Here is a 12,707-nt window from a genome sequence, read left to right as displayed (position 1 = left end):
TATGGAGGAAGGGGTGAGAGAGCTCTCTGGGGTCTCTTTTAAAGGGCACTAACCCCATAATGAGGGCTCCACCCTCATGACCTAATCACCTCCCAAAGGCCCCACCTCCTAATACCATCACATTGGGGATTAGGTTTCAACATATGAATTTTGGAGGGACCATTCAACATGAATGCATTACTATTTATATGTTAAGTAGCCAGTATTGTTTATATGTACTAATTATATGGTAAAATTAGAGCCAATTTGCTTAAATGAACTATATCCATTTTTGATCAATAAAATTTTACATGAAAGAACTTAACCAAGAAAGCTGGATTAAAAAGACAATAAAATGTTAAGCAGAATAAACATCAAGTAAATAATATTGATTCTCCTAGTGACACAGAAAAATACCTCAAGTGATTACAATACCATAGTTTTGCTAATATCGCGCCAAAAGAATGTGTCTCCCCGTGAGCAAGGGAAAGACATCTTCCTAAACTTTTTTGAGGTGGATGCCTGGTTTTAGAATAGCCAACTTTACCCTGAGTCATGTAGCCCTGGGAAAGGAGAAAGAGGCTGGCAGCTTGCCCTGTTGGTGATGTCAGCAGATTGTACACTGGTTTGACAGAAAGAGGAGAGCTAAGGAGGGGCGGGTGGCTCTTTCCATTCCTGCTTCTCTAATAAGTAAATCCCTTATGAGTTTTCTAGTCACTTTCTCATCTACGTGGTAAAGGATGTCTCACTAATTTTACAGAATCTTACACACTCAAAAAAACTACTAGGAAGAAAAGTCATTCAACAAATATTAATATTGTGAAGAAGGGGCTTTATTATATTATTTAATGAAGATGAGCAGCAATTTCAATACAAAATTCTTTCTCAAGCCCTTTGACAGACCTCAAGCCTATTTTTTCCCTTCATGTTTAGGAAGGTACAAGTAAAACACTTCCGGAAGCATAACAGACAAGTTTCCTGCTAGGGTATATCAGTAACCAGGACATCTAAAGCACCCTTTTGGGGACCAAATGACTAAGACACAGAAGAAACCACACCCCCAAGGCAGTTTCCATAACCTCTGCAAAGAAGGTGACCAAGAATTTATCATGCAAATCAGGCCACGGCGGAGCGTGAAAGAGGGTGCTGTTAATACTTACACCAGAACACCAGGTGTTAGTAAAGCAGGGGTGGCAAACCGCAACACCCTACCCAGAGCTCCTTTGTTTCTCTAAGGTATAAGGGCAAGTCGGGCATTCCATACACTGGTTCTCACCCCAATTTGGAAGACTCGCTGCAATAGAATTTTGCACTAAGCGTTTGCAAGATGCCTAGGAGGGAAGCCTGTATGCCCTGGAAAATGCCTATCTTGTGTGTTTATCTCCCCCCCCCGCCTTTTTTTTTTGAGGAAGATTAGCCCTGAGCTAACATCTGCTGCCAATCCTCCTCTTTTTGCTGTGGAAGGCTGGCCCTGAGCTAACATCCGTGCCCATCTTCCTCTACTTCATATGTGGGATGCTTGCCACAGCATGGCTTGCCAAGCAGTGCCATATCCGCACCTGGGATCTGAACCAGCAAACCCCGGGCCGCCGAAGCAGAACGTGCGCACTTAACCGCTGTGCCACCGGTCTGGCCCCTGTTTACCCCTTTAAAGACAAACATGGTTTGAAACCAATCAATTCTACTAAGTTAACGTAAACTTTTTCCCCCCACATTTATCTTTTTAAGAATTTTATTTATTCCCTAGGGCATACATGCTTCCCTTTCCCAGAAAAGGCCTGCAATCTAGAAGCAAATGCCTTCACCCCCTCTTTTTTTGGAGCAGAGATAATCTCCCAAACTTACACATACAAATCCAACCCTACCTTTTTTTCTACTGTATTATTTATTTTTAATTATAAAATATGCATAACATAAAATTTCCTCTTAACCTTTTTCAGTGGACAGTTCAGTAGTCTTAAATATGTTCATCCAGCCCTACCTTGCAGGCCAGATGACTAACATGTTAATGAAAGAAACACTACTAGTTATTAACGCAATATTGAGTCTGAACACAGGCTTATAGGCAATTAGAGACATTCCAAGATATTTATAAGCAAGGGTAACAGAGGCATGGATCCCTCAGAATATGTAGAATTATCTAGATTTTAGCTTATCTGATAAGTTTCTCTCTCTATTACTGTAGCAAGCATCTTCTAAAGCACTGTATAAATTGGGAGATTTATGTTGATCACCTGCCTCGCGTAGAATCTCAACTAATGAAATAAAGTTCAGACAGGTTTAAAGAAAAGCCAAGTGAGTTCTGTCATTGTGGAAAAAATATTATCATCATAGTCTATAAAAGTGTATAAACAACGCAAAATAATCCTATAAACTATAGACTATTATATTGCTAGTCTTTTGAAAAACATTTATGTAAATAAATCATGAAAGAATTTTAAGTGCTAGGCACTTCAAGCGTTTTCTTTAACATGTCCTGCATATGCTTTCTGTATGATCCAGACTTTAAGTAAAATCTCTGATCTTCAGAAATGCAGAAGGATTTCTAGATATTAGTAAGTACTTGCTTTCTTAGGATTAAAAAATATTTTCATATATCATAAATTGATAGTAAGTAAGCAAGCATATCTTGTACTAGTAATGACAACTAAAGATCAGGGCCAACATATTCAATGCCAAGGCCTTATAAAAGAATACACATTCATGTTTTGAAATAAAATATACCTAAAACCACGGCCAATGTTTGGTCAGGAAGTACCAGTTTGGGCCCTGAGGCTGTTTCTGAAAGGCCTGCATTCTGGATGGTCAATGTCTGTGCCTTACCAGTTGTTAACTATTTTGGTTATCATCCCTATTTATAACTCTATAGAACCACTAATTGATAAACATAAAAAGACAGCCCAAAAATGTCAGACATAAAAAGACATTACAATTACCAACAGGTTGCTAGAAGAGAAACTTACGTCTCTTGCTGGTACTTCAGTGACAAACATTATTATCAATAAAAGTAAGAATTTGTTTACCAAAGAGCTTTCCTCCAAGACTGAAGGAACACTGCCATACCAAAAATGCACATCTATAATTATTGTTAAATGCAAGTGTTTAGAATAGTCTAGTTAATTTTTTAAAAGCTAGTATGTTTTAAAGCAAAATACTGCCAAAATACAATCGTCTTAAGGAGTCGCTTGGCTGGTCGATGGCTTGGGTTTTGCTTGTATATTCAGCACATAATCATGACGGAAGGATGAGCGAACAGTGCGATTCATCAGGGGCTGAAGGGGGCGGAAGTTGTCCACCATTCTTTTCTCTTTCTCCCCCTCGGAAGTGAAAAGCAGGGTCCGAAATTGCTCAAGCTAGAAATAGAAGCAGGAAGCAAAAATAATTTCAATAGAAAAACAGCTTTACTTCATGAATAAATTACTCTCACCTTTACAACTCTGAAACATTCGTCTAAAATTGGATACAGAAGGAGAACTTATTTCTGGGTAGGAATGCCTGCCCCGCTGGACAGGAAATAAAATGTCGTTGTGGGAGGAGGAGCGTAGCAGGAAGTGGCAAAACCAGCAGGGCACTTGAGATGCAAAGACTGGGGGTCAAAGACCCTGTCTTCACATATTAGCCAGTTGCCAAGGACGAGTTACTTCATCTTTGATTCTCAAGAACCTCATCTTTAAATGGGCAAAATAGCCAGCCTACAGAATAATAAAGGCAAGGCTTGATGCATATAGTAACAGTGCAAAAAATGTTTTGTTTTTTAAAATTTAACTGAATCTTTAACATAAACAATGTATTTTTGATTGATCACTGCACCTGAGCACTGTGACAAAGCAATGCTGCCCGTGGATGTCTTAACTGGCCGTGGGATACCCCCGACTGGCATTGTCCAATAGAACTTCCTATGATGATGGAAATGTCCTCTGCACAGTTCATTACGGTAGCCACAAGCCACATATGGCTAAGTGCTTGAAATGTGGCCAGTGCAACTAAGGAACTGAATTTTTAATTTAATTTGCATTTGAATGTATCTATATTTAAATTTAAATGGCCATGTGTAGCTAGTGGCTAACATATTGGACAGTGCAGCTCAATACAAAAGGAGCGACCCCAGATCAAGGGCTTGTTCTCTAAAGTGGCAATAACATCAATCAATAGCCCCTTGGCTTTCTGAGCAACCATGTTATGGAACACTTGACTCCAAGCCAGCTGGAAAATCTGTTCACAACATTTCTCCTCACTCAGTGAGGTGCACTGTAGCTTAGAGAGGACAGTCTGGGGCACACTAGGCAAGCATGTGAAGGTTTGTTTGGATCAAAGACTTCAGGCCAAGTAGAACTGTAGAGGCGGGACTGTGACCAGGGGCAAGCACCAAACATAGTGACCATGTTTGCAAATTACATATCCTCATTCATTAGGATTGTGTCCATGTAGTTAAGATTTATTTTTAAGCTTTTAAGTTAATTGCAAAAGATTAGAAATAGTCCAAGTACCAATAATAATTTACATTAGAGCTATAAAATTGACTAATACATAGCCATTAAAAAATGATATCAAAGATAATGTTTATTACCTATAAAATGTTCCACACATCACTGAGTGAAAAAAAGCAGCTGGAGCTAGCCCTGATGGCCTAGTGGTTAAAGTTCAGTGCAATCACCACTTCAGCAGCCTGGGTTCAGTTCCCAGTTGCGGAACCACACCACTCATCTGTCAGTAGCCATGCTGTGGCAGCAGCTCACATGGAAGAACTAGAAGGACTTACAACTAGCATGTACAACCATGTACTGGGGCTTTGGGGAGGGAAAAAAAGCAGCTAAATGGTACATACAGAATGATTCCACTTTGTTAAAAAATTACATATATTTATGTAGTCATGCATCACTTAACAATGGGGATATATTCTGAGAAATGCATTGTTAGGCAATCTTGTGTGAACACCACAGAGCGTACTTACACAAACCTAGACAGTATAGCCTACTACACACCCAGGGTTTATGGTACTAATCTTATGGGACCGCTGTCATATATGTGGTCCATTGTTGACCAAAAGGTCATTATGTGGTGGATGACTGTATTTATTGGAACCACATCAAATTTATGGAGAATAAACAATTCATGGAGAATAACAACTTAAGGAGATGACATCAAAGGTGTCTTTATGATGTCTTCCTATTCAGTTACATGGTATGAATTTTATTAAGTAAATTCTTCTTTTGTGTCTTTCAGGAATGTTAAGTTTTCTTGTTAACCTTATTCCATGGTATTTTATATTTTTGCTTCCATTATAAATAATGTTCATTCTTCCATTATATCCTCATATCATTATATCTTTTAACTGATTGTGATTTATACATGTCAAATGTATTGATTCCTATAAATTAATATTGTACTCCACTAATTACTGAATTATCTTATATTTGCAGTAGTTTTTTATTGTTTCTCTAATTTATTTTTTCTTTTCTGGTTTACTTGTATTGACTACTTCCAGAATATAATCTACTATAAAATTTAATATGGTCATAATCCTTTCTATATTAAGCATACTATTTACTTTAGAACTGAGATCAATCTCTTCTATCAAGTTAGGGAAGTCTCCATACATTTATTTTACTGAAAATGTTTAAAAACTAAATGGTGAATTTTGCTAATGCATTTTAAGAATCTATGGAAATGATTATGATTTTTCTGTTTAGATTCACTTATACAATGAATTATATTAATATCATTCTTAATAATGAATCATCCTTGTATTACCGGAATAAATGCTACTTGGACAAAGCATATACTTCTTCTAACGTACTGCTGGATTCTGTTTCTACTATACTATTTGAGCTTTTGAAAAATATATTCTTCAGAGACATCAGTCTGTAGTTTTCTTTTTTTTTGGTCCAATCTTTGATGAGTGTTGGTATTAGTTATCCTGGCTTCATAAAAAAGATTTTGGAAGCTTCTGTTCTTGTGAAAATGCTCTGTAATTAATAAAAATCCCTTAAAGCAATCATAAGCAAGTATTATTGTAGTTTAGTTATATCATGAATTAAACAAGATTTTCACCACTTAAACTTAGTTTCTAAGGAAAAAATAAATTCCAAGTTCAAAACAACTGACTTAAAATTTCTAGACAGACATTGTTGGATTCTGTCTTCATCCTGAGAAGTCCAGAGCAAAATTACCTTAAGTATTTTAAAGGATTTTGAGCACATCCATTTCTAGCCTTCAATTTTCCCTTTAAAAAAGTCTTGTTTATATAGAGATTCATATTTATATATAAAATACACAATGCATAAAACATATGTCATTGTCAAATACGGAAGTAAAAAGCTTCTGTTTCCTAAGCTTTAATTCTTCTCTCTAGTTTATGTGAAGCATTTCCTAATTCTTATCCAAATTAAGACAAGATATTAGCACATGTTAATAAAAATGTATAAGCACTACAAGATGTTAAAAGCTGACGCCAAAGTTTGAGCCCAACCTTGTTTTAAAGGGGCAGACTAGAATTTCCTTATATAGAAACATGGAAAGACCGTACCTGATCATGATCAACCTCTACAGGCTGCTTCTTAATGATCCAGGTGACAGATTCAGAGAGTGGCGGAGTAGTCAGGGACCCCGAGTAGGTCCAGTAATCTGGGCAGGTGGGCATCAGGCAGGAAGGATCAAATGACCCAAATTCCACAAGGGTGTCCTGGCCAAGAGAAGGGGGTCATCATTTCATGGTAAAAACCTCTCAGGAATGGGATGACGAGGTGATGATTCTAGGGGTTCCTGGGGGCCAGCAGTGGTCCAGAGGAGCTCCAGGTACCTCTGGGCACCTTAGGACAGAATTATGCCCATGCTTTGTTCTTGCAATTAACTGTGTATTTTGGATAGTCCTCAGTGGGAACACAGCAGACACCATTTGCTCCCTCCATTCTAGTGACTTTACAGCAGGTGGTCTCCTCTGAACTCCTTGGGAGGCATTAGGTGGTAGCTGGTGCGTAAACAAGGAGGCTTCTCTTTTTCAAGAGACTAATAGAATTCTCCTTTCTAAAATGCAATATAAATCAGGAGAAGCCAGGATCCTGTACTAAAAGTGGGCGGGGGGTGGGAAGGGAAGAAAGGAAAAAGAGGGAGATGGAGAGGGAGAGAGACAGAGGTGGGAGTGGGGGGAGGGAGAAGAAAGAATATATGGACTTCCATGGAGCAGTCCCTTTGGGATTCTGAACACTGAACAATTAATCTTGAGGGTTGAACAAAGTTATCCAACCTGAAGGATATGGGTAATTGTTCGTTAAAACTGGACAAACCAAATTTCTGTAAAACTTTTCTCTTCTCCCAGCATGTGGGAGGGTAGTTAAGTGTCAAGAAAGACACTCTGACGGTTTCCACAAAGATTTAGAAAGAGCAGGTGTCAGCAGCAGAGGAGGGGACAGCATTATGTTCCTGAGTCCCCAAGAGCTTGGTGGCATGGCAGCAAAACCAGAGTGGTCAGTGCCCACCAATCAAATTCCTTTTGTCCCCTGCAAAGTGTCCCAGGTCCAGGGCTCTCTCAACATAAGCATTATAAATGGCAAGTTGTCTTCTAGGCAAGTTTCAAAGAGAACCTGAATTACACTGAAGTTAATTACATTTGCCAATTCGAAGTGCCTTGTTAGTGGCTCCACTCTGAGACTGAAACATAAAACATATTTCAAGTGATACAGGAAAAAAATTATTACCTTATGCTTAATTGATGGCAAAGTATCCACTAACTTCTGTAGCTCTTTATGTTGTTTGCCTAGCTAAAGAAGAAGCAATGAGAAAATATTTAAAACAATTGACATCTCACTGAAGAAACTGTAACAGAATGCAAACTAAAATTAGCCACCTGGGATTACATAAAAACAAACAAACCACACTACTTCAACTACACTTAAACTGGTAATTTAGGACGTTATAAACATCACTGAATCAAATTAGACACAGAACAAATGAGCAGGCTGTTTGCTGACAGGGTCAGATTGCCTGCAGGGAAAGGTGCCCCTGTTCCTTTTAAATATCAGTTCTTAAACTGAAATTTACAATAATTAAAATTAAAAATGGCTCCACATACTGGTACAAAAACAGGTCCACAGATCAATGGAACAGAATTGAAAGCCCAGAGATAAAACCACACATCTATGGACAGCTAATCTTCGACAAAGGAGCAGAGGGCCTACAATGGAGAAAAGAAAGTCTCTTCAACAAATGGTGCTGGGAAAACTGGACAGCCACATGCAAAAGATTGAAAATTGACCATTCTTTTTCACCACACACCAAAATAAACTCAAAATGGATCAAAGACCTAAAGATTAGGCCTGAAACAATAAGTCTTTTGGAAGAGAATATAGGCAGTACACTCTTTGACATCAGTTTCAAAAGAATCTTTTCGGACACTATAACTCCTCAGTTGAGGGAAACAATAGAAAGAATAAACAAATGGGACTTCGTCAGACTAAAGAGCTTCTTCAAGGCAAGGGAAAACAGGATTGAAACAAAAAAACAGCTCACTAATTGGGAAAAAATATTTACAAGCCACTTATCCAACAAAGGGTTAATCTCCATAATATACAAAGAACTCACACTGCTTAACAACAAAAAAACAAACAACCCGATCAAAAAATGGGCAGAGGACATGAACAGACATTTCTCAAAAGAAGATATGAATATGGCCAATAGACACATGAAAAGATGTTCATCATCGCTAATCATCAGGGAAATGCAAATCAAAACTACACTAAGATATCACCTTACACCCGTTAGATTGGCAAAAACATCCAAAACCAAGAGCGACAAATGTTGGAGAGGTTGTGGAGAAAAAGGAACCCTCATACACTGTTGGTGGGAATGCAAACTGGTACAGCCACTATGGAAAACAGTATGGAGATTTCTCAAAAAGTTAAAAATAGAAATACCCTATGACCCAGCCATCCCATTACTGGGTATCTATCCTAAGAACCTGATATCAGAAATCTCAAGAGTCCGTTGCACCCCTATGTTCATTGCAGCATTATTTACAATAGCCAAGACGTGGAACCAGCCTACATGCCCAGAAACTGATGATTGGATAAAGAAGATGTGGTATATATACACAATGGAATACTACTCAGCCATAAAAAAAGACAAAATTGGCCCATTCACAACAACGTGGATGGACCTCGAGGGTATTATGTTAAGTGAAATAAGCCAGTCAGAGAAAGACGAACTCTATATGACTCCACTCATAGGTGGAAGTTAGTATATTGATAAGGAGATCAGATCGGTGGTTACCAGGGAAAAGGGGGGTTGGGGGAGGGCACAAAGGGGGAAGTGGTGTACCCACAACATGACTAACAAAAATGTACAACTGAAATCTCGCAAGGTTGTAATCTATCATAACATTAATAAAAAAAAAAAAAAAAGGCTCCACAGTCAAAGTAGCCACATTTCAAGTGCTCAATGGCCACATGTGGCTTGTGGCTACTCTACTGGACTGTGCATTTTTATACCATTTGAAATATACTGATAACAATCTTGTATTTTAACCATTGTTTATTTTTACCCCAATATTCTTAGAACTTAATATTGCAATGTTGTGCCTTGTCATCATAGAAAACAACACATCATTTAAAGTAGGTAAGATTTTTTTTACCTTTAAAAATACCCCTATCACAGCCAAACCATTTTCTTCCAGTGCCGCATCCTCAAAGTTTTCAAATTTGACTGCATTCCAATGCACCAAGTGCAGCTGAAACACCATTACAAGAGGGTATGACACATCATCATGGAGGATCGCTCCAAAACAGACAGACAGCCTTATCCAACACATGATATTTTAACATGTTTCCTCATCCAAAATAAAGCCATTGAAAAAAGCATATGACAATCTGGTGCAAAATGAAATAGAAATAAATAACAGGAAGAAATGTATGCAGGAACAGCAATGAATGTTACTTTGAAATAGAGGGATTTACTTGGGGAGAAAAATAAAAACCAAACTTAGATAGCAAAGTGAGTAACATTTCAGTGAGGGAAGCAACATTTGTCCATTCCCATCCTGATTTGCATGAAACACTCATATTCAAAACCCATCTGCATCTAAAGCAAAGATGTTTATGTTGAGAGAAATAGATTCTCCCTATGGGAATTAGACAGGCGTTGAAGACAAATTTCTTTGAGGGATAACTACTTAAAATGTGTTTCTTTTTAAGGTAACATTTAAAACTAAATTAGGGGAAAAGTTGTAAGACAAAATTCTATTTCCTTATGTGCCTCCTATATTTCCCTACAAATCATTCCTCATCCGTCATTCACGAATGCATCATCGCCCCGCCTCCCGAGTGAGGCCCTCAAGGTCATGGTTAACTTCTCCCTCTCCTGTCCTGAAGAGGACCTTGCCTCCAAGTCCTGCTGCTTTTATTTCAGAAATACTTGCTAAATCTTGCTCTTTTTCTCTATTTCAATTGCTACCGCTTTTATTTAGGCTCCCAGCATCTCTCATCTGGATTACTTTGACCTGATGGCCCTGTACTTTTGCCTGGGTTATTACTTTAGGCTATAATTTGAGCCTATCTTAGAATTCTGGAAGAATTCAGTTGCAGGATCTTAAGATTCATTTCTGCAATATTATTTGAGATGAGGGAAGTTATTTTTGCATGTATAAACTGGGAATAATCAATTATGCCCCTGAGAGGACTATTTAGCATTTATAGGAATCACATGATTCTTCCTGATAATTTCTTAGAACTAGAAACTCAGAACTATCCCCCCTTCTCCACAGCTGTCACTGTTCCTGAGCTTCTCAACGTACCTCTGCGGGGTAACATTTGCTGTCCACGGTATGCTCGGAGCCCCAGGCATCGATGGCCCCCCAGTGAAAATGGAACTGCTTCAGTCGGTAGTTGTCTTCCAGGGGTCCTCCCTCGATCACTGAAATGGCACATCCAACAATTCAGGGGACAGCTATTCACGCCGTGGAGGAATGCAGGGGAAAGGCCGACTCTGTGGGTTGACCCTTCTATACGACCTGTCCTAAATGGAGCACACTGTATCATATACATGTGTTTAGAAACTTGATTTCCACGCAGTTAATACATGTATAAGGGCAAGACCTGCACTCTGAATGACATCGAAATTTAACTACACTCCAAGCTACATACAACTGGTAAAGGCCAATTCTTGACTTACTGTTATATTCTATATTTACTGTGCCTCGTTATTTTTATATGCAATAAAATGCAAATTTCTCTCAGCATATTTATCCAACTCTCTCATAAAACTGAAATATGGGGACCACAGATATTCTCTTTCTGTTTTACGTACTGACACTTTGCTTTTCAATTTTTGAAGATACAAGTGTTTCTTTCCCTTTCATTGAAATGGAATAGGAAATTTCCAAGTCAAAAATTATCACCCATTTCCCTTTGGACCCAATGAACAATGTGAGTCATCAGCCACACACTTTACCACTGGCCTCACCATGTTGGATAACAAATACCTTTTGTTTAGCCTAGAGTTTTCTGGAACTAGTGAAATCAATACATTATAGGCAAAATATTCAGATACAACACGTTTTTAAAGTCACATTTCCTCAAGGCTTTGGGTGGTGCAGATTTTTTTTTTTGCTTGAATTTGCTAAAGCATATTAGTTCCTCATTCTTCCATCTCATCAGACCCTGGTGATGTCTGTCCACAGTTAAACCAATACAACACCACAAAAACCATCCATCTCATCGATCTTAATGATCTTTAGAATTTATTGCATCATTAGTTGAATTTTATGTAAGCAAATGATTGAGTACAGCAATCCGAAGGACCAAACACACTGGTTACGTCATGCAGTGGTCTGCTATGTAGCTTAATGGCTTTCAAAAATATTTTACATAACTTCCTCTTTTAAAAAAAGAAGGAGTTTCGTAAGAGGTGAGTGAAGACACCAATGGCCACTTTCCTTTGAGGGGCAGGAGAGGTGCAGAGAATAGTATCATGTGATTCACTAAATTAACAGGAGGACAGTACTCCAGTGGACTGAAATAAAAATATCTTCCAAAAAATTCTTATTTTTCTATGCCAGCTCCATATTGTGAGCATGACTTTGGCAAATGATCTAATCTGTTGAATGAAATTGAAGTTCTGGTCCCACATGACCAGGGCAGAGGAAAGGGCCAGCTTTTCTCTCCTATCCACAGAAAAACACTGCAACATTTCCTGGACACGTACTGTGCGTCTTCTCCAAAGATGATCAAGGCAGAGAGATGTCACTGATGGGTGGCTGCAAGGGAGTGGCAGCACTGGTCTTCAGGTGTGTTTGGATCACCCACACTGTACACTAAACACATTTTTAATTCATTGCCAACATTTAAAGCTAGACAACTTCACATAGAAATCCACATTTCCAACTTGACTTGAGAAGGAGATGCCCTGCCCATGTTGGGCACACGCTCCCGCTGGGTAACAAGAGGCTAGATGGGAGAAATGGCGACCCCCATTTGGATGGTCCCACCAGTTCTTCACAGTAGCCACCACTGCTATTTCTCTCAGACTCTCCCAGCCTCGCTCATTTTCATGACTTCTCTGGCACTGGAGGTGCATCTGCATTTCTGATCCCTGGGAGAGAAGTTAGATGCCCAGGCATCTGACTTGGGCACTTGCTAGCTAGAAAAGTCATTAAGTTGCTACCATGTGCCAAGCACTACACCTATATAAACTGTACATAGGAAAGAGGTGAGACAGGGCAGCATTCTCCTGTATAATGT

At 38.7% G+C, this 12,707-nt stretch overlaps 1 protein-coding gene across 3 annotated transcripts in view; it reads right to left on the bottom strand.

The window, feature by feature from the left end:
- Window positions 1-794: 794 nt before the first annotated feature.
- CA5B (carbonic anhydrase 5B) overlaps window positions 795-12,707 on the bottom strand; it is a 38,760-nt gene continuing 26,847 nt past the window's right edge. For all 3 annotated transcript variants that reach the window (XM_001490349.5, XM_005614010.4, XM_070256955.1), the window contains 5 exons: window positions 10,763-10,881; window positions 9,605-9,700; window positions 7,674-7,736; window positions 6,506-6,661; window positions 795-3,332 (listed from right to left, as the gene is read on the bottom strand). In XM_001490349.5, coding sequence (XP_001490399.1) covers window positions 3,153-3,332; window positions 6,506-6,661; window positions 7,674-7,736; window positions 9,605-9,700; window positions 10,763-10,881 — 614 coding nt within the window. In that variant the 3' untranslated portion in view covers window positions 795-3,152. The remainder of the gene's footprint in view (window positions 3,333-6,505; window positions 6,662-7,673; window positions 7,737-9,604; window positions 9,701-10,762; window positions 10,882-12,707) is intronic.

This window comes from Equus caballus, chromosome X (genome assembly GCF_041296265.1).
Source record: "Equus caballus isolate H_3958 breed thoroughbred chromosome X, TB-T2T, whole genome shotgun sequence".
NCBI lineage: Eukaryota > Metazoa > Chordata > Mammalia > Perissodactyla > Equidae > Equus > Equus caballus.
This window is presented reverse-complemented; position numbering and strand designations above follow the sequence as displayed.